Source organism: Panthera onca, chromosome B2 (assembly GCF_046562875.1).
Source record: "Panthera onca isolate mPanOnc1 chromosome B2, mPanOnc1 haplotype 2, whole genome shotgun sequence".
NCBI classification, from domain to species: Eukaryota; Metazoa; Chordata; class Mammalia; order Carnivora; family Felidae; genus Panthera; species Panthera onca.
The window spans coordinates 99,789,088-99,807,868 of record NC_138343.1 but is presented as its reverse complement, the minus strand read 5'-3'; the positions used below and the strand labels follow the sequence as shown (position 1 = coordinate 99,807,868).

Genomic DNA, 18,781 nt, shown 5'->3' with positions numbered 1-18,781 from the left:
GAGTACTTGTAGAAAGAACTATGACACTAATGACTGTTTTCTTTTTTATGTTCTTTTCTCCTTGTTTCGTATTTAGAAATAGTAGTGAAAATTAAGTATTATATGTTAAAGTCTACTGATATATACTAAGCTGTGTTAAGAAATTACTTCCAATGTGTTTGTACCAACAGGTTGGTGATAGTATTGTTCACAAAGCCAGAGAGACCTTGGAACGAGCTATTAAACTGGTGAATGATACCAAGAAATGGGGTGCCAGGGTTGTATATGGAGATACTGACAGGTGATTAACTTCCTACTTTATAGTTGTCTTTTTGCATCTCTTCAGATATTCATTTCAGTGTTTGAAATGGCTTAAGGGTAATCCTTCCTAAAAAGAGAGTTCTACTTAAGTCTTCCTCAGTCCTTATGATCTTGTGATCAGAAGTAGCACAAGTCCTGAATTACCAGATATGATCTTAAGAGACAGAAATTTTAAGTGTCCTGAGCCACAGACTTATGGAGATTCCCATGGCATGCCTGCAGGTAGCAAAGTAGATAGTGATCTGCAAAAAACTGTATACACAGGGGTCTAGTCTAGTCTTTTTAAAAAACAATAGCTCTTAATGTAAATGATTCTTCATATAGCTTCAGCTCTGTGAATTTAAATACATATCTTAACTTTGGAAGATACCTGCCAAAGCTATGAGTGTTAACTTTCCTTGGCCCAAAATATTTTTGACCTTCTGCAAAAAGTGCATGTAGGCAGATACAATTTTCCATTTGATTCCAGAGGGCTCACAGACTTCCTGAAGTCCATCATCCATGGGCTGACAAAGAATAGGACTGCCTCTGGGTCCTGAATTAATAACCTCAGCTTGGTTGCCTGCCTTGGTATTTTTTTAGGGCCCAGTTATTGATGTAACATCTTATTTGTATGACTTCATAAATTCTTCTAGATTATAAGTATTATGCAGATTTCTTAGAGTCTGATATTTTTCATATTGAAGGCTTAGATTCACAGTGTGATCATGCTTAGAGCACTTGCCTCAGGACCTCTGATGACTTTACAGCCCAATGAAGCTGTAGGACATAATGCTTCTAATCATTAAAAATAGCTTCTAGGTAATCTTTGAAGAGCACTTAATCTTCTCCAGTTCTTTAATGCACGTATAATCAGCATAATCATATTAATGCTGAATGAGACTTGTCTCATACAGCAGCTGTTTCATTACTAACAGGTGGGTATACTTTCAAGTTATCCAGGCCCCAGCTATCCATAGTGTCTACTGTTCCCCATCAAAAGCAACTCTTCCGCTTGACTTTAGTATTTCACTGCTCTGTAAAACCACTTCTGCTGAGTAGTCTAGCAAAATAAAAGTTACTAGAACATGGTTTTGTACCTTGTTAGCAGACCTCCTTGCAAAAAATTTAGGGAAGAGGAAAAAGTTAAACATTGAATTGTTGAGTTTAATTCAGGGTCATACATGTCATGGTTGATGACACACACAATCAGAAGTTGGCATGGTTCTCATTGTAGTTATCTTTGTTTAGCATATAAGATCTTTAAGAATTCAAACCAAAAAAACACAGACGCACAGAATGTCATAACTGAAAGACAGCTTTGGTGCTATTTAGGTCAGCAGTTTTCACACTGCTGGAGGGAACCCTTAGAAGCATATTCTTATGTGCTGCTTAAAAGCACATTTCCCTAAGATAAGAAACTTGTCTAAGATCACCTGACTAGTCAGCAGTGGAGCCATAAATTAGTATTCAGTGTTTTTTGATTCCTAGCTGGTACTGTTTCATTACATCAGAATTCACAGGTGTTTTATGATTCCAATCAAAGAATTTGCAATATTATTAGAACTTTTGCTCTCCATTCACTGATTCATTCAACAAATGATAATTGAAATATACTGTATGAGGGCAGTTCATTCTTGAGCATGCATTATCAATGGTAACAGTATCACCCTAACCCAGTACAAATTGGTTCTCAGGGAGCAAAACCTGTACTATCTAAGTGGATAGTACAATGGATTTTTGGCCCTACAAAGTTCAACCACCCAACAATATTTTATTTCTTAATAATTACTTTCTCTTATTAAATTTACTTTTGGGGCACCTGGGTGGCTCAGTCAGTTAAGCATCTGACTTTGGCTCAGGTCGTGATCTCATAGTTTGTGGGTTTGAGCCCAATGTCAGGTTCTATGCTGACAGTGCAGAGCCTGGAGCCTGCTTCAAGTTCTGTGTCTCCCTCTCTCTTTGCCCCTCTCCTGCTCACTCGCGCTCTCTCTCTCTCTCAAAAATAAAATATTAAAAAAATCTTAAGTTAAAAAAATTTTTTTAAATAAATAAAAATAAATTTTAACTTTTTTGAGAGAACGATAATGATAAAAGATTGAGAAATACTGCTTTAGGGATAATAGATAATGCTTGGTGAAATGAAAAAGTTCTTAACTGAGAGGAGATCTGGATTTGCTTTCTAGCTATACATCTATTCGATGCATGGCCATTAACAGGTCTTTTAGCTTCTCTGAGGCTCAGTTGCCTCATGATCAGAATAAAGGAAATCTGATAGATGATGGTGAATGATCATTGCCTCCCTCCGATTTCAAGACTGCTGATTTTATGAATCTTGGGATCTAGCTAAGGGCAATCAGTTACCAAAGCATCATAATTACTGTTACAGAAAGGTGTTTCTGTCTCTAAAGCAGTTATGCATTATTGTCCATTTAGAAAGTATAATAAACACACTATTTCTTTTTTCAATTAAATGATATTTTTTATTAAAATATAACTGGGAGTGCTTGGGTGGCTCAGTTGGTTAAGCATCTGACCCTTTTTTTTCCCCCCACATTTATTCATTTTTGAGAGACGGAGCATAAGCGGGGGAGGGGCAGAGAGAGAGAGAGGGAAACAGAATCTGAAGCAGGCTCTAGGCTGTGACTGTCAGCACAGAGCCTGACGCAGGGCTTGAACCCACAAACCGTGAGATCGTGACCTGACCCAAAGTCAGATGCTTAACGGACTGAGCCGCCCAGGCGCCCCAGGTGTCTGACTCTTGATTACAGCTCAGGTCATGGTCTCGTGGTTCATGAGTTCAAGCCCCATGTTGGGCTCAAGCCCCACGTCATACTACACACTGACAGTGCAGAACCTACTTGAGGTTCTCTTTTCCTCTCTCTGCTCCTTTCCTACTCATGTACTCTTGCTCTCTCAAAAATAAACTTTAAAAAATAAAATTGATATACAGTATTAGTTTCAGGTATACAATACAGTGATATGACCATTATATACATTACAAAATGCTCACCATGATAAGTATAGCTACCAGCTATCACCATACAAAGTTATAATATTACTGACAAGTGGTTTAAACAGTTATTTTATAGAAGAGTGGTTCTCAGTCATATTTACTACACCCTAGTGGAATATGACCTACTCCCATCAGTTATAGGAATTCTCTATAGTAGTGGTAATAGCTCTTATATAGAGTGGCAGCAGAAGAGTGGTGTGGAGCTAGAATCCGAATGTCTAGAAAAAGTCACCTGAGTATAATTGAGAAAGGCTTTCTAGGTTGTTCTAATATCCCCACTCACGCCCTACTATGTGAAAATCACACTCTGTATGTGTGCTTGGATCTCTCAACCCAAAGATGATTGTTACTTAACTAGATTAAAAGCACCAGTGACAGAGAAACTTATTTTAAAACAGTCTTTCTCTTTTTGTAGGATAGTCACCTCCATTCTGTTAAGTGATCAAAAATGTCCATTAATCTTGGCCAGCAGTCTTGAAGCTTAGCTCCAAATAAAACTGGCCAAAGCAACATAGATGGACTCAAACCCACTAACTACTGGGTAAAATCTCATATATGTAGCCTATAATAATATTTTTTAAGATATCAACTTCATTGAGGTATAATTTTTAACAAAACACATAATTTTAAAAAATGTAATGTTTGTGTTTGAGAGAGAGACACACACAGACCATGTGAGCAGGGGAGGGGTGGAGAGAGAGAAGGAGACACAGAATCCCAGCAGGCTCCAGGTTCTGAGCTGTCAGCACAGAGCCCGACATGGGGCTCAAACCCACAAGCCTTGAGATCATGACCTGAGCCCAAGTCAGAAATTTAACTGGCTGAGCCACTCAGGCACCCCAGAAATCCTTCCATCTTGACCTGCATATACTGCTGGTGGAATTGTACATCAGAAATTTCTTTCTGGAATTCAGTTTGACAGTACCTTTCAAAAAATATTTTTAGAGTATACCATTTACCCAGAAATTTCACTGATAGAAATTTGTTCTAAGGATACAACCAGAGGTGTGCCAAATTATTATATGTGAAATATTAGCAAAAAAAATTTTAAGTAACCTAAATTTCTAGTGATTGAGGTTTGGTTAAATTATGATACATCTGTACATTGAAATACAGTACAACTGTTAAAATAATGTAAAAGAACTAAGCAGTGTGAGAAAATGTTATGATGTACAATTAAATGAAAGAAGAAAGTTATCCAACAATCTGATCTGTGATCCCGAAGGAGAAGAGATTTACAGATATACAGAAAGGTTTGTAGTGCCTATTTTCTGAATGGTCAGATTAGGGGGCTGTTTTCTTCTTTGTGCTTTATGTTTTCTGACATTGTCTTCAGTGAACATATATTACAAAATATATGTGTGTCTTTTTTAAGTTGGGTGGTTCTGGAAGGAAATTTCCTCCCATATCACAAGTAAATTTTTCATTTCTTTATAATCACATTTTCTTTTATTTTATGACTGATGTAAAGGTGCATCATATAAAGCCATTATTGTCTAGGAATGACCCAAGACCTTCTTGGCATCTCTGACAGCTGAGCTGGTCTGTGTGAAGCTAAACTAGAAATATTAGATGTTTTTTAAAATCTGTAATAATACAAGGAAAGTATGATAAAGCAAGAAAGCTTAAACAGGAAGCAACTTCATAAGGAAAAGGGGCGAAAAAGCTTTCTTTGGTATTAGGGTATTATCCAGGAAAGTAAAGTTACTCTTGATGAAATTTTTTTGTTACAACGATCTCGTTTTTAACCCTCTTAGTATGTTTGTGCTACTGAAAGGAGCTACTAAGGAGCAGTCTTTTAAGATTGGTCAGGAAATTGCTGAAGCTGTAACTGCTACCAATCCTAAACCAGTGAAATTGAAGTTTGAAAAGGTAAGAGAAATATAATTAATACTGGAAATAACAGATGAAATTCACATACCTTCTGGAGATTTTGGTCTTGTATAATACATTTTCAGAATCAGTAACAGTATAATGCCTATAAAGTGTTGTATTTAAAATATTTTCCCTGAGTTTTGTATAATTTTCTCAAAAAAAAACCCCTTTTGTTCCAATTAACTATTGCTGTGTAACAGACCCCCCCCCCCCAAACTTAATGATATACAACAGCCACTCTTTTATTATGCTTATGGATTTTATGGGTCAGGAATTCAGAAGAGGTGCAGCGAGGACGCATGTCTCCGCTCCACAGTGTCTAGATCCTTAGCTGGGAAACTTAATGGCTGAAGGTGATACAACTTGAAGCCTGCTCACTCTGCTGTCTGGGGGTTGATGCTGGCTGCTGTTGGGAACATCAGCTGGGGCTGTCAGCTGGAACACCTACATTTGGCCTTTCCCTGGGATTATTTGTTCTTCCTCACAGCATGATGGCGCTGAGTTCCAGGAATGAACATCCCAAAGAAAAATAGACAAAAGCAGTTCTGTTTTTTATGACCTAGTCTCAAAGTCACACCACATCACAGCCTGTCTAGATTTAAGAGAGAGCATAGATTCCCATCTCTTAATGGGAAGAATGTCCCATTATCACATTGTAAGGTCATGTGGAATGGCAGATATTATTTATTTGGACAGTACAGTCTGCCATAAGGACCTTATTAGACTCTTTTCACTTTACCTTCCATATCATATATGTATTTAGTTCTTTCCATATAAAAGCTACTAAGCTAGGAGAGGTGTGGAATGCAAAGAAGCATAAGACACAGTCCCACTAAGAGCCAATAATCATGAGCAGTCTCCCTAAACACTGTAAGAGCACAAAGAAAAGGAGGTATTATGTCATCTTGGGCTGGATGAGGAGACTCCATGGAGGAGTACTTCCATGAGGAGGTAATATTGCACTGTGTCTCAGAAAATGGTTAGAATTTCAATGGGCAGCCATGGGGCTGCAGTCATTCTGCATAGAAGAAAATGGCATGTAGGAGGATAGGGAGTTGGAAAAGCACAATATGGGAATATAGTGGGAGAGAACTCTAGAAAATAAACTTAAGACCAGATTGTAGAGTGTCTTGAATACCAAACTAAAATGTTCAAACCTGATTCAGAAAAGTGTATCAAACAAGAACATGACATGATCAGAGCTGTTTGGGGAGGATTAGTCTCACAGTGGTATACAAGATGGTTTGGGAAGGGGAGAAGCTCAGGACAGGATGCAGCCTGTATAACCTGAACTAGGGAAGATAAAGAGCAATTCAGGAGATACTGAGAAAGAAGGATCCGTAGGAATTAGATGGTTGATTTAAGAAAACGGGTGTGGAAAAAAAAAAAAAAGAAAAGAAAAGAAAACGGGTGTGGAAAGGATAAAAGTACCTACTTTGAAGCAAGAATTGTCATAGAAGAGATTCAAAGAGGACTCAGATATGGTATCTGCCCTGAAGAGTGAGCATTCTGATTGGGGCAGAGATGGGGAGAACAGTTAGAAAACAAAGTAAGAATGAAGTACATGTATGGTACTATGGACACAACCCATCTGGCACAAATGAAGAGTATGGCCTGCTTAGAAAATAGCACCAGACATGAAAACTTACCTGAAATAGATCACAGACCGAAACATAAAAGCAAAAAACTGCAAAACTTTTAGTTCTGCCAGTTTCTATTTCAGATATTTTGAAGTTTTCTTTCTAGGTACATACACATTTAGGATTATGTATCTTCTTGATAAATTGTTATTTTTATCTTTGATAATACTTGTCTTGAAATCTACTTTTTTCTGATGATAAAACACTCTTGATTAGTGTTAGCATGTGTATCTTCCATTTTTTATTTTTAACCTTTTTATGTCCTTGTATTTGAAGTGGATTTCTAGTAGTTTATTGCTTTGTTTCATTTTTTGATCAGATCCAATCTGATCACTTCTGCCTTTTAATTGGGATGTTTAGACCATTTTATACTTAGTATAATTATTGATAATGTTTGAGGACAGAAGAAAGGACCAGTTTGGTAGGTCCATTGGACCCTTAATCTAGGAATTCAACTTCAGGGAATTCAGTAGATTAATCCATGCAAGATTGTTCACTGGAACACTATTTGTAATAACAAAAGATTGGAAACATCCTAAATGACCCACAGTAGTATGTAACTGGTTACATAAATTGTGATATCCTCCCATCATGGACTACTATACCTACAAAATAAAAGGAGCTTTCTGTACAAGGATGGAATATTCTCCAAGATAAATTATTAAAATAAGCAAAGTACAAAACGATGTATACGGTAAGCTACCATTCATATGTATAAATATCTCTGGAAGGCTATACAGGAAATCAATAGAGGATGCCTCTAGGCATCTCTAGGTCAAAGACAGTAGAGGATGGGGGATGAGGGCTTTTCATTATATAGTCTCTTATAACTTTTAATGTTGTACTTATTAACTTTTAAATATATAAGTGTTATTTAAAGTGATTTTTAATTTTTAATAGACTTTTGAGAGAGTAGCATCAGTTGCAGTAGGGACAAAATTTGATAGTGCAAACAAAGGAGTTGAGTGGGAAGGAAATAAAGACAACTAACTAATTTTGTGTGCTTTATGTTTAAATGTTATATCATGAATTTCATTGGTGCTAAGCAATATTTAATGGGGGTTTTTGGAATTGATTTTTTATTAATTTGGTTAAAGAGAGAAAAAGGGTGCCTGGGTAGCTCAGTTGGTTAAGGATCTGACTGCCTCAGGCCATGATCTCATGGATCATGAGTTCAAGCCCCACATTGGGCTCTCTTCTATTAGCACAGAGCCTGCTTCAGATCCTCTGTCTCCCTCTCCCTCTGTCTCAAAAATAAACATTTTTTAAAAAGAAAAAGACATAAAAATAAGATATTCATGGTAGGGAAAAATGGTTATTTAGAGGCGTTTTGTTAATCCATCACAGGTATATTTGCCCTGTGTCTTACAAACAAAAAAGAGGTATGTGGGTTACATGTATGAAACACTGGATCAAAAGGACCCGGTATTTGATGCAAAAGGAATAGAAACCGTCAGAAGAGATTCCTGCCCTGCTGTTTCTAAGGTAAGGTTTATCTATCTTGTGTTCATCTTTAAGAAATAAGTAGGATTTTCACCAGATTCTTTAGCTTAAACACACATGAGGTGGTCCTCCTAGTCTCTTTGTGTGTAACTATCAGTGGAGGAACTATATGATTTTGAGAATTTCATTTCTAATGAAAATGACTTATTTGATTTTAGTCCTTAGTTTCTGACTTCTTCCCTCACCTTATCTTTTATCACAATTACTGAAAAACAACACATGAACTTGACAAGAATTTCCTACCTATCACCTGGATGATGATATGTTATCATATAACAACACCCAAAAGCTAGGGAGCAGGATAAAGAAAACTAGCAATGGAAAAATTTTATAAGTAATCCATTCTAGATAAACTGAGTTATTAACACAAGTTAGAAAGATTTCTGAACAGTGGTACCATAAATTACCTAAATTTCTCAACCACGGTAATTTTACCCATAGTATTTTATATTTTTTATTTACTCAGGTCCAGACTCCTGTAACAAACTAAAAATAAATGGTATAAATGGGAATAGTACTCTACACACTGAGTTTTTTAAGAGCATAAAAAGCGTAATAGATGGACTATTGTCAGTGTGTCAGTATGTTATGCTATATATGTAATGTTATGTGAACTTGAGATATTATTTAATACTGGTCCTTGGAAGAGAAATCCACTGCATTCTTTCTCCAAGGGTAGAATTGTGCTTAAGCTAAATTAGCAAACTTAATGAGTAAATATATATTGGTTCCAGTATTCACAAAATACAGAACTTTCACCCAGAACTAATTTAAATTCAATCCATTCCATAAATCCACTGCATGTCAGTCATTTCCTAGTAGAAATATTTCCAGAAAATATAGCAACAGTGATTAAATATACTAGGGGGTATTTTATCTTTATGAATGTATCCTTTTTTTTTTTTTTTTTTTAAGATACTTGAGCGTTCTCTAAAGCTGCTATTTGAAACAAGAGACATAAGTTTAATTAAACAGTATGTTCAGCGACAGTGTATGAAGCTTCTAGAAGGAAAAGCCAGCATCCAAGATTTTATCTTTGCCAAGGAATACAGAGGAAGTTCCTCTTATAAACCTGGAGCTTGTGTGCCAGCCCTTGAACTTACAAGGTAATGATGGGGGCACCTGGGTGGCTCATTTGGTTGAGCATCTGTCTTAGCTCAGGTCATGATCTCACAGTTCATGGGTTCAAGCCCCATGTTGGGCTCTGCACTGACAGTGCAGATCCTACTTCGGATTTTCTGTTTCCCTCTCTCTCTACCCATACCCTGCTCATGCTCGCTCACTCTCAAACAAACATTAAAAGGTGGGGTGGGGGGGGGGCAGTAATGATGCATACAACAGCACAACTCTGTACCTAACAAGTGTTGTCCTAGGATGCTGAGTGGTTTGAAATAGATGAAAAGATACCTAGTCCACAGGCACATAATTGTTTCTTCACCTGCCCCAATGAAGCCTCACTAATGGTAAATAGATGCTCCCCCATACTTTGTAAGCTCTGAAGAGGAAGAAGGAACTCCTTTTCTGGGCTTCTCTTGGGAAACTAAATTCAGTGAAATTTTAATCTTGTACAGAGCTTGAATTGTCATTTTCCCACATCAAAATCCCTAGGTGGTCCTTAATAGGGATCTACCAAAGCACTTAGATGGCATCATTCTAGAGTCAGATCATCTAACGAGCTAAATTTCTCTTTCACTGTTGGATTTATGATCATTCTGACTCTTAGGAGATAGAAATTAATACATTTTAAGCTAGTTGATATATGGCAACTCATGTTGTTTTTCACAGCAATGATTTACAGATCAAGTTTTAAACTCTTAACATTATATCCATTTGGTGCTGAGTCAAATGTATATAGCTCTCAAGAAAGTTGTAACTTGAAGTTGTAATCTCGTGGTTTCATAATTATTTCACTCTCCCTTAATCTGCTAGTAAGATGCCTTCCATAACAGCCTTTGAGTGAATATTTATGTGGTTTTAAATAGGAAAATGCTTACTTATGATCGGCGCTCTGAGCCTCGAGTTGGAGAGCGAGTGCCATACGTCATCATTTATGGGGCTCCTGGAATACCACTTATCCAGTTGGTGAAGCGCCCAGTGGAAGTGCTGCAGGACCCGACTCTGAGACTGAATGCCACTTACTATATCACCAAGCAGATCCTTCCACCCCTGGCAAGAATCTTCTCACTTATTGGTATTGATGTCTTCAGCTGGTATCATGAATTACCTAGGGTAAGCCTACTAAATAGTATATACCTGTGCTGTGACTGTAGAGAGAATTCACTTGCAATTTCTAGTAGAACTAAAGATTTTAGTTCTGTGCTATGAGAGGCAACGTGGATACTCTATTATCCTAAACTGACAAAGGTGCCACACTCTTCTGGTTTCCTAAAAAAAAAAAAAAAAAAAAAAAACTTTTAAGTTTTCTACAAACACCTTCCCAGTTTCTGTCAGACTAGCCAGGTTGCAGAATATTAAAATAAATCCCACCACTATGTCAGTAGTAAATACTTAATAAACCAGCTAATAAATAAATGGAGAACCAAAATTCCTTAAAAGTGGGTGTTTAGTATATAGAATACAGTGTCTAGACATAGTGCTGAAGAAATCAAACTAAAGAAGTAATGTTAAAATAGCATTATACTAAAGTAAAACATGGAATGTGGAATCTTAGCAAAGGGAGTTTTGCTTGAACTCTTCTTAGTTAGCTCATTGGAAGCCTGAAGGAACTATAGGTGATTGTGTAATAATCTGCGCTACATTAGTCGAGGAGAGGAGCAGTTTCAGTCTGCTGTTGAGAATTAGATCTGCTCAGTCATTTGCTATTATCTCAGACTGTGAAAGACTGATGGTATTCAGGGAAACTGGTGAAAGTTGATCTTCAAATTACTTTTACTTTCTCAGCAAGCACATATGGCCTCAAGGAAACTAATACTGAGGTTGAGGCTGTGCTTCAGAGAAGCTGTGCTGGCCAACATCTGTGATGCTGTATCCTGGCTTTGCACTGGAACACTGTTACTGATTTTCATTTCGTCAGCAGGAAGAATGTTAAACCAATGGCATTTGTTAACAGACTGACCTAATAATCTCTATGAAGAGTGATTTGTAAGATACAGGAGGAGACACCAAGGGTATAATAACCACATGATAATGTTATTTCAGTGTAAAAACAGTTCCAGAAGTCAAGTCTCTGAAACTAGTATTAGCTTCAAATGAAGAATGCTTAGGTGACACAGCCTAATTACATTTGAAATTCTCCAGGTTTACTTTTGCTTGAATTTTGCACCCTACTGCCTACCAAGTTACTTTTAACCCTTTTCTTGCCTTGTTTCCATGGCCCAGTTGTGCAGCCTTAAACAGTATCCACTCTCAATGTGGATTTCTTCCATTGCCCTCTCCAGTGCCCTGGATGATCTCACACATCTATGTATCTCAACCAAAAATCTGAGTGGCAGGAGACTGTTTTTTTCCCAAAAGAAAAAAAGAAAAACATCATATCTGACGATATTAACACATAAGCTCTGTAAAAAGGATTTAGTCCATTTCTGTAGCCCCATTATGTAGAACAGTACCTGACATAGAGTAGCTACTTAGTACTTGTTGGAAGAAGGAAATAGTGCCTTCGTAAACCTGCAGTTAGTTAGCATGAGAGCAGTGGCTCTACTGTGAAGCTGGATCAGAGTTTCATTAACTTTTTAAGTTTTTATTCCACTATAGTTAACATACAGTGTTCTTTTATTTCAGGTGTACAATATAGTGACTCAACAATCCCATACATTACTCAGTGCTCATCATGATAAGTGTGCCCTTAATCCCCATCACCCACCACCACCCCCCTTCTCCAAAACTTATTTCTGAATTAATGTTTTCATAGATACAGAAAGCCACCAGCTCCTCTCGAAGCGAACTTGAAGGGCGGAAAGGCACTATTTCACAGTATTTCACTACTTTGCACTGTCCTGTGTGTGATGACCTGACTCAGCATGGCATCTGTGGTAAATGTCGGAGCCAGCCTCAGCATGTTGCAGTCATCCTCAACCAAGAAATTCGGGAGTTGGAACGTAAACAGGAGCAACTTGTAAAGGTACGGCCTTCTTTGCTAGACCTTTCCGGGAAATATCATCAACCCTTGAGGTATAGTTTGAGATACGAAACTGGTATGAAAAGTAGGAGTAAAGATTCTAGTATCAAAATATATAATCTGATTATAATATATAATCAAAATATCAAAAATATAATTGAACTAAATTACTTAAAGATGGCTTGGTAAAGATTTTGGATACTAACCCTTTATCAGATATGTAATTTGCAAATATCTTCTCCTGGTCCATACATTGTCTTTTAGTTTTGTTGTTTCATAATTTATTTTTGTTTTTATGGAATAGTGTATTGTTTATTAAAACCTAGAACTACAATGTACCTCTACCCAATTTCTTTTATAATATTTACCAGTTTCTCTATCATGTCTATTTACCATTCTCATAAAAATCTGGTTGTCCTAGAGAATTGCTGGTAAACTTGAAAGGTTCACAGTCTAAGAGTCTAGATAGAAAATTAATAGTTAACATGATTGAGTCTTATTATATGCTAGAGACCTCTTACAAATGAGTAAACAGACACAAGAGGGCTAAGTATTTGCCCTATGTTATGCTGCTGATAAGTAGCCAGGCTGGGATACAGAGATGCTTTTTCAAATGTGGGAATTCTACCAGTAATAAACAGCAGAAACCTCTTTAAGTTGGAAAATTAAATCTGAGGAAACATTATCCTAGCACATTAAAAAAAAAAAAGTATTTCTTAAAGGAGCGATTGTACCTTTTAAACCATTGTATTGCCAGTACATTTTTTGCTTTCAGGCTAGAGAAGAACAACTTCGGAGTGAAGTTTATTTTGTGTTATAAGAGCAATATATAAAGTTATTGAAATGTTTAAAAACCAACCAGATAATTGAGAGGCAGTATGATTTAGTGGAAAATGAACCATAGGGCGCCTGGGTGGCTCAGTCGGTTAAGCGTTCGACTTTGGCTCAGGTCATGATCTTGCAGTCCCGTGAGTTCAAGCCCTGCATCGGGCTCTGTGCTGACAGCTCAGAGCCTGGAGCCTGCTTCAGATTCTGTGTCTTTCTCAAAAATAAACATTAAAAAAAAAAGGAAAAAAGTGAACCATGCTGATAATAAGGAGGGACATCAGGATTCTAGTCTGGACTTCATTATATTGGACTTGTCCTTCCTTGGTTTTATCAGAGTTCTTTCACGGGTCCTGTCTACTTCTGACGTTGTAAATTCTCTTATAAAATCATTCCTCACAGTCCTAATAGAATTCAAACCAGGATATGAAGGCCAGCCTCTGCACCTTGTCCTCAAGGTAAAGAAGCTTTTGAACCAAGGCAGAGTATCAAACTTAGCTGCCATGAAGGTGAACAGGGAGAGAAACCATGTCTTAGGAGACTAGGCTCTTAAAAAATTTGAGCATCATATGAAGATGATTAAGGATTGATAAAGCATAGACTATTTGCTCTGTACCATTCTAGCTGCCACATTTTGTACTAGCAAAATTGTTAAGTTTTAGAGAATATAGCCAGTCATCTAGAATCCATTAAACATTTCATTAAGGATGGTAGAATCTTAAAGGTATGATTATTTTGATGCAACCACAGAAACCTAGCTGTTGAAATAAGTTGATTTTTTTTCCCCTCTCCCATATACTTCTTAAATACCCTCACTTTTCTCCTTCCTTCCTTTTATCATCCTAGTCCAAACCACCATCCTCTCTGCCCTAAACTCCTGCAGCAGCTTCCTAGCCTGACCCCCTGCCGCTGTCTCCATTCTTAAAAAAATAGATCATTCTAGCCAGCGTTAAGTTTATTTTACCTATTTGGGGGGGGGGGGGGCCCAGAATCCCAAGCAGGCTTTGCACTGTCGGCGTGAAGTCCAGTGTGGGGCTCGAACTCAAACTGTGAGATCATGACCTGAAGAAATCAAGAGATGGATGCGTAACCAACTGAGACACCGAGGCGCCCCTAAAATTACATTTTAAAAGTACAAGTCTGGTACTTTCTCTTTCTGTCTGATAAAATTCAAACTCTTTAGTATGCTTTATTAGTCTTTCTCCATTCTAGCACCTACCTGCTACCTTTCAGTCCATTGCTTAACCTTCTCCCTGTTACACTCTTCAATACAATGCTATAAAGCTAGAAATTCATTATAAACTCAAAACAAAATGATTGTTGCCACTTGGGGAAATTTTAACTCCCAATTAAACACTACACGTAAGATTCTAGACAGCCATAGCAAATCTCAGAGAAAATTTCCATCACCTCAAACACTTTTAATAATAAACAGAAAAGAATAAGGAATGAAATAAGCATCTGATTGGCTTATTTTTTCAAAAATTTTCAGAGGATAGCAAAAAGAAAGACTAAAGCAGCCTTTTTTTTTTTTTTTTTTTTTAATGAGCTAAGTAAGTATCCCGGTTGTGGTGTTTTGAGTTTTTAAACATAAGCTGAATTTAGCTATAGTGCTCAGGGTTGAAATCACCAGTAACAGATCTTGAAACTCAACATAGAGTTAAATTTAAAGAAGCAAGTAATTCCATCCTGGCTTATTTATCAGACAAGCACAGAGAGTTGCATAAGCATTTATCAGTTTGTCCTGACACCTGAATATAGCTGCAGTACGTATAGCCTCAATACAGAACTTCTGTATTTGGGGATAGTTTTGAGTCTCGTGGCAGAGATCTCCTTAGTGAAAGACTTCATAGAAGAACAGCATACTTTGTCATCAGAGAACACAGAGTAAGTACACAGTTTCTCAGCAGTTTGTTTGGACAGCATCATAATAATTGGTACAGTAACCTCAGGAAAACTCCTCTTCACTTGACTAATACAGATGAGAGAATGAACTAGAGCAGTTTGATTTTTCTCTCAAAAGACAAATCTAGAGCAGAAGCAGCTATTTGGTATCCCCTTTGGATAACTTTTTTATTGGCGTCTGAAAAGATAAATCTGAGTAATGTGAAAAATATTGTTTATGGCTCATTTAAAAGACGGTCTTTAATGGTAATTGGATAGCTTATTATATGAATCTTAACATACCTTTGACCTTATTATATGAATCTTAATATACCCTATGAGCTACATAGGAGTTAGGGGTAACTACTCTCTCCTAGACAAAAATCCACATATGAATTTTGACTGTCCAAAAATTTAACTAATAGCCTGCTGTTGACCGGAAGCCTTACTAATAACAAACAGCTGAGGAACAATATTTGTATGTTACATGGATTATACACTGTATTTTTTCAATAAAGTAAGCTAGAAAAATCATAAGTTAGAGAAAAAACATTTATAGTACTGTACTGAGTTTATTGAAAAGAAATCCATGTATCAGTACTTACCTGTTAGAAATGCCTCAACATAGGGTAGGTGAGGCTTCAGGGATGAAAAGTAATGAAACTTCTTGTAATAAATGTTATTTGTCTGCCAGTAATCTGTGGTGGGTCAGAGAGGAGGGACTATAAAAGTTTGTTAACACATATACATAGGACCTCTCCTATTGTTTTATGTATTCCTCTTATACTTTCAGATATGCAAGAACTGTACAGGGTGCTTTGATCGACATATCCCGTGTGTATCTCTGAATTGCCCCGTACATTTCAAACTCTCCCGAGTAAATAGAGAATTATCCAAGGCACCATATCTCCGGCAATTACTAGACCAGTTTTAAATTGTCAGTATCACAGAATTCCAGGTGCTATTTTTTCAGTGTTTACCACTAAACTGTTGTGCATGGTGCTTTTTCAACTTTCATCGAGTCAAGTATGTTCACTGTCTATTATCTGAAGACTATGAAGGCTTTTATGCTAACTGAATTAAAAATTGTTCTTATCGATCTCTGAATAGCTCACTTCTTACAATGTACAAAGTCTCCATCCTTACACCTTTTTAACATTGTTTTATAACGTATGTGTTGAATTTGCTCCGGTATGTGTAACATCTTGTAAATCCATTTGCGTAGATCATACTGACTTCCCTGTGGAAGGAGCACTGAAAACCTCTTTAAAAAAAAACAAAACAAGACAAAAGAAAAAAAAAAAAAAAACCCATTCGTGTGTTTTCCTTGAACTGTCTGTATCAAGACGTGTTACTTAGAGATACTCATTCACTTTATAATTTTGACTGCGAAATATTTTGTAAATACACTTTTTTACTTTTCAGACAACTGAGTAAAATAATGTGCAATGAATTTTATACAAATGATTTTCAAGTTGTTAGGTATATTTCCTCTAGGTTTTGCTTGACTCAGAGTAGAGTTGTTATTTTGATCAAACTGTGCAAACAATAGTACCATGTGTAGCATTTTGAAACCTTATTTTCTAAAACCGCTGTCTTGCTTTAGCTATTAATGGGGCATTGTGAGGAACTGTGCAAAGACATTTTTGTTACAAACCTGTGGGCCTGTTGCAATACTTTAAAAATAAAAATTTTATTCCATTTTTGCTTGTTTTGTATAGACATTTCTATTGCTTCTAAATATGCTTAAAATATTTTCTTTCCTTATGTACTGTACAGTTAATCTTATTTGCCATCATCTTGAACACAAAATGTGTATTTAGAATATTTGTATAACTGTATAAAATTAAAAAGGAATTATGTGGTCAGTGCATTGTTTTCTAAACTGGAAATCATTTTGTTTTAAAAGTTAATAATGGAAACCATATTAAAATTGAATAAAATATGAAATATGGCAGTGTGATTTTATCTTGGTCTAAGTGGTATTTCTCCACCTGTTGTATTAGCCTGTGATGGTTGCATCTTAGTAATGAGGTAAACTTAATTCATTGTTATATTCCAATTGATGCTACAAATTAAAAGGGAGGAGGGCAGCACAAGTAGTCTAGTCTAGCTCTCATCCTTTTATAGTTGTTAGAAGCTACTTGTTAGGGTTTCTGTGTACATTTTCATTTAGACATGACTAGTCTTGAAGCCAGGACTTTGCAGAGGGAAAACAATAATTACATTATTCCTTTTAAAAAAATTAAACACCAATTTTTTTCAATAGAAAACAATATGGAAATAAGAATTACTTTCTCTTTTCTAAGTTCTGTGCTATTAGGATTCCCACTCACATCAGCTTTCCCCTTGAAACTGGACATAGTATTCTCAACAGAATAACCATTCTTAATATCTTTATTAACTGAACACTTTATAACTGAACACAACCAAACTAATCGTTGTTAAACCACAAGTGCCCAAAGCTAGCTAGGTTTACATTCTTCCCCTATCTCTGGATCCCTTTTCGGTAGGGAAGTATGTCCCTTGTAACACTGTCCTCCGAGTCTGTTAGACTACCTTTTTAAAGGAGACCCCTTTGCTGTTTAGTAACTGTCACCTGTGAGGGTACTGAAACTTGGACTTTTTTAACCAAAAAAATATTTTGCAAGAAGCTTGCGGCATACTTTCCTAATTACTTTCCCTGCCTTTTTGATCAGCTGTTAATACAAGTTTTGTATTTCACCCAGACCACAAAAAGAAAACATTCGAGTAATGCTGGAGAGTGAATGTCATTAACATTGGCTTAAGTTTGCCCACTTCCCACCAGTGTGTTCCTTTCCCTAGATGTGAACTCTTAACAAAAGTTACCCACAACTATCTCTCTTCCCCATTCCCACAGCCCAGTCAAGAGTGGGAAACAGGCAAATGCTGAACCTATAATACTCCATTCTGTATGAACTTCAGTTTCCTTAGTGTCTGTGAAGAAGGCTAAGACACTGGGAAAAACTGATAAAAATGTGAACAGAGAGCAAATTGAAGAATTTTGAGAGGAGGTAGTCCTGTGAGGGCTGAAGCAGGCCACCCAGAGAGTCTGTGGACTCTATTCAGCCCTGCTAATTGTCACAGGTACATCTCCATTAGTCTCAGGAGGCACACAGTCCCTGCCAGCAATCACACTGCGCTGATGACCTAAAGGTCTCTTCCAGAGCTGTATTTTATCCAAGTAAAGTCTTATAGCTATGTAATCTTTATCCTTCCATTTCTGTTGTTTACCTTTTCAAAATAACTATAGGGATATTCCTTGAGGGCCTATCAAATAAGCTTTCAAATTGATTTCTCAATTTCAGAACAGTATTTCTTAAAATATACATATGTTTGATTTTATAAAGTAAAACACTTGGCTACAAATGACATTAGGGCTCTGCCATGAACAGAGGGAAGGCAGTGGTACACCAGTAGCTACTTTTAGGCTACATGTGTTCCATTCTCTCTCAGTAAGACTTACATCTCTTAGAGTACAGTCTGCCTAGAGCACCCCATATGATGAGACATGTTACCTCTAGCCATTTGGGGTTTTATAAAAGTGAATGAAATCTAATACCATTAATGCCCCTGGGTTCTGTTCATAATTGCTCTATATAGGAAAATTGTCATGGATTGCTTCTAGCATTTGAGATCTCAAGAAGTCGTCAAAAGACA

The 18,781-nt window shown here is 36.8% G+C and overlaps 1 protein-coding gene across 3 annotated transcripts in view; it reads left to right on the top strand.

The window, feature by feature from the left end:
• REV3L (REV3 like, DNA directed polymerase zeta catalytic subunit) overlaps window positions 1-17,068 on the top strand; it is a 172,940-nt gene extending 155,872 nt beyond the window's left edge. For all 3 annotated transcript variants that reach the window (XM_078447223.2, XM_078447224.2, XM_078447225.2), the window contains 7 exons: window positions 171-280; window positions 5,053-5,167; window positions 8,158-8,295; window positions 9,229-9,419; window positions 10,296-10,542; window positions 12,185-12,394; window positions 15,894-17,068. In XM_078447223.2, coding sequence (XP_078303349.2) covers window positions 171-280; window positions 5,053-5,167; window positions 8,158-8,295; window positions 9,229-9,419; window positions 10,296-10,542; window positions 12,185-12,394; window positions 15,894-16,034 — 1,152 coding nt within the window. In that variant the 3' untranslated portion in view covers window positions 16,035-17,068. The remainder of the gene's footprint in view (window positions 1-170; window positions 281-5,052; window positions 5,168-8,157; window positions 8,296-9,228; window positions 9,420-10,295; window positions 10,543-12,184; window positions 12,395-15,893) is intronic.
• The last annotated feature ends 1,713 nt before the right edge of the window (window positions 17,069-18,781 follow it).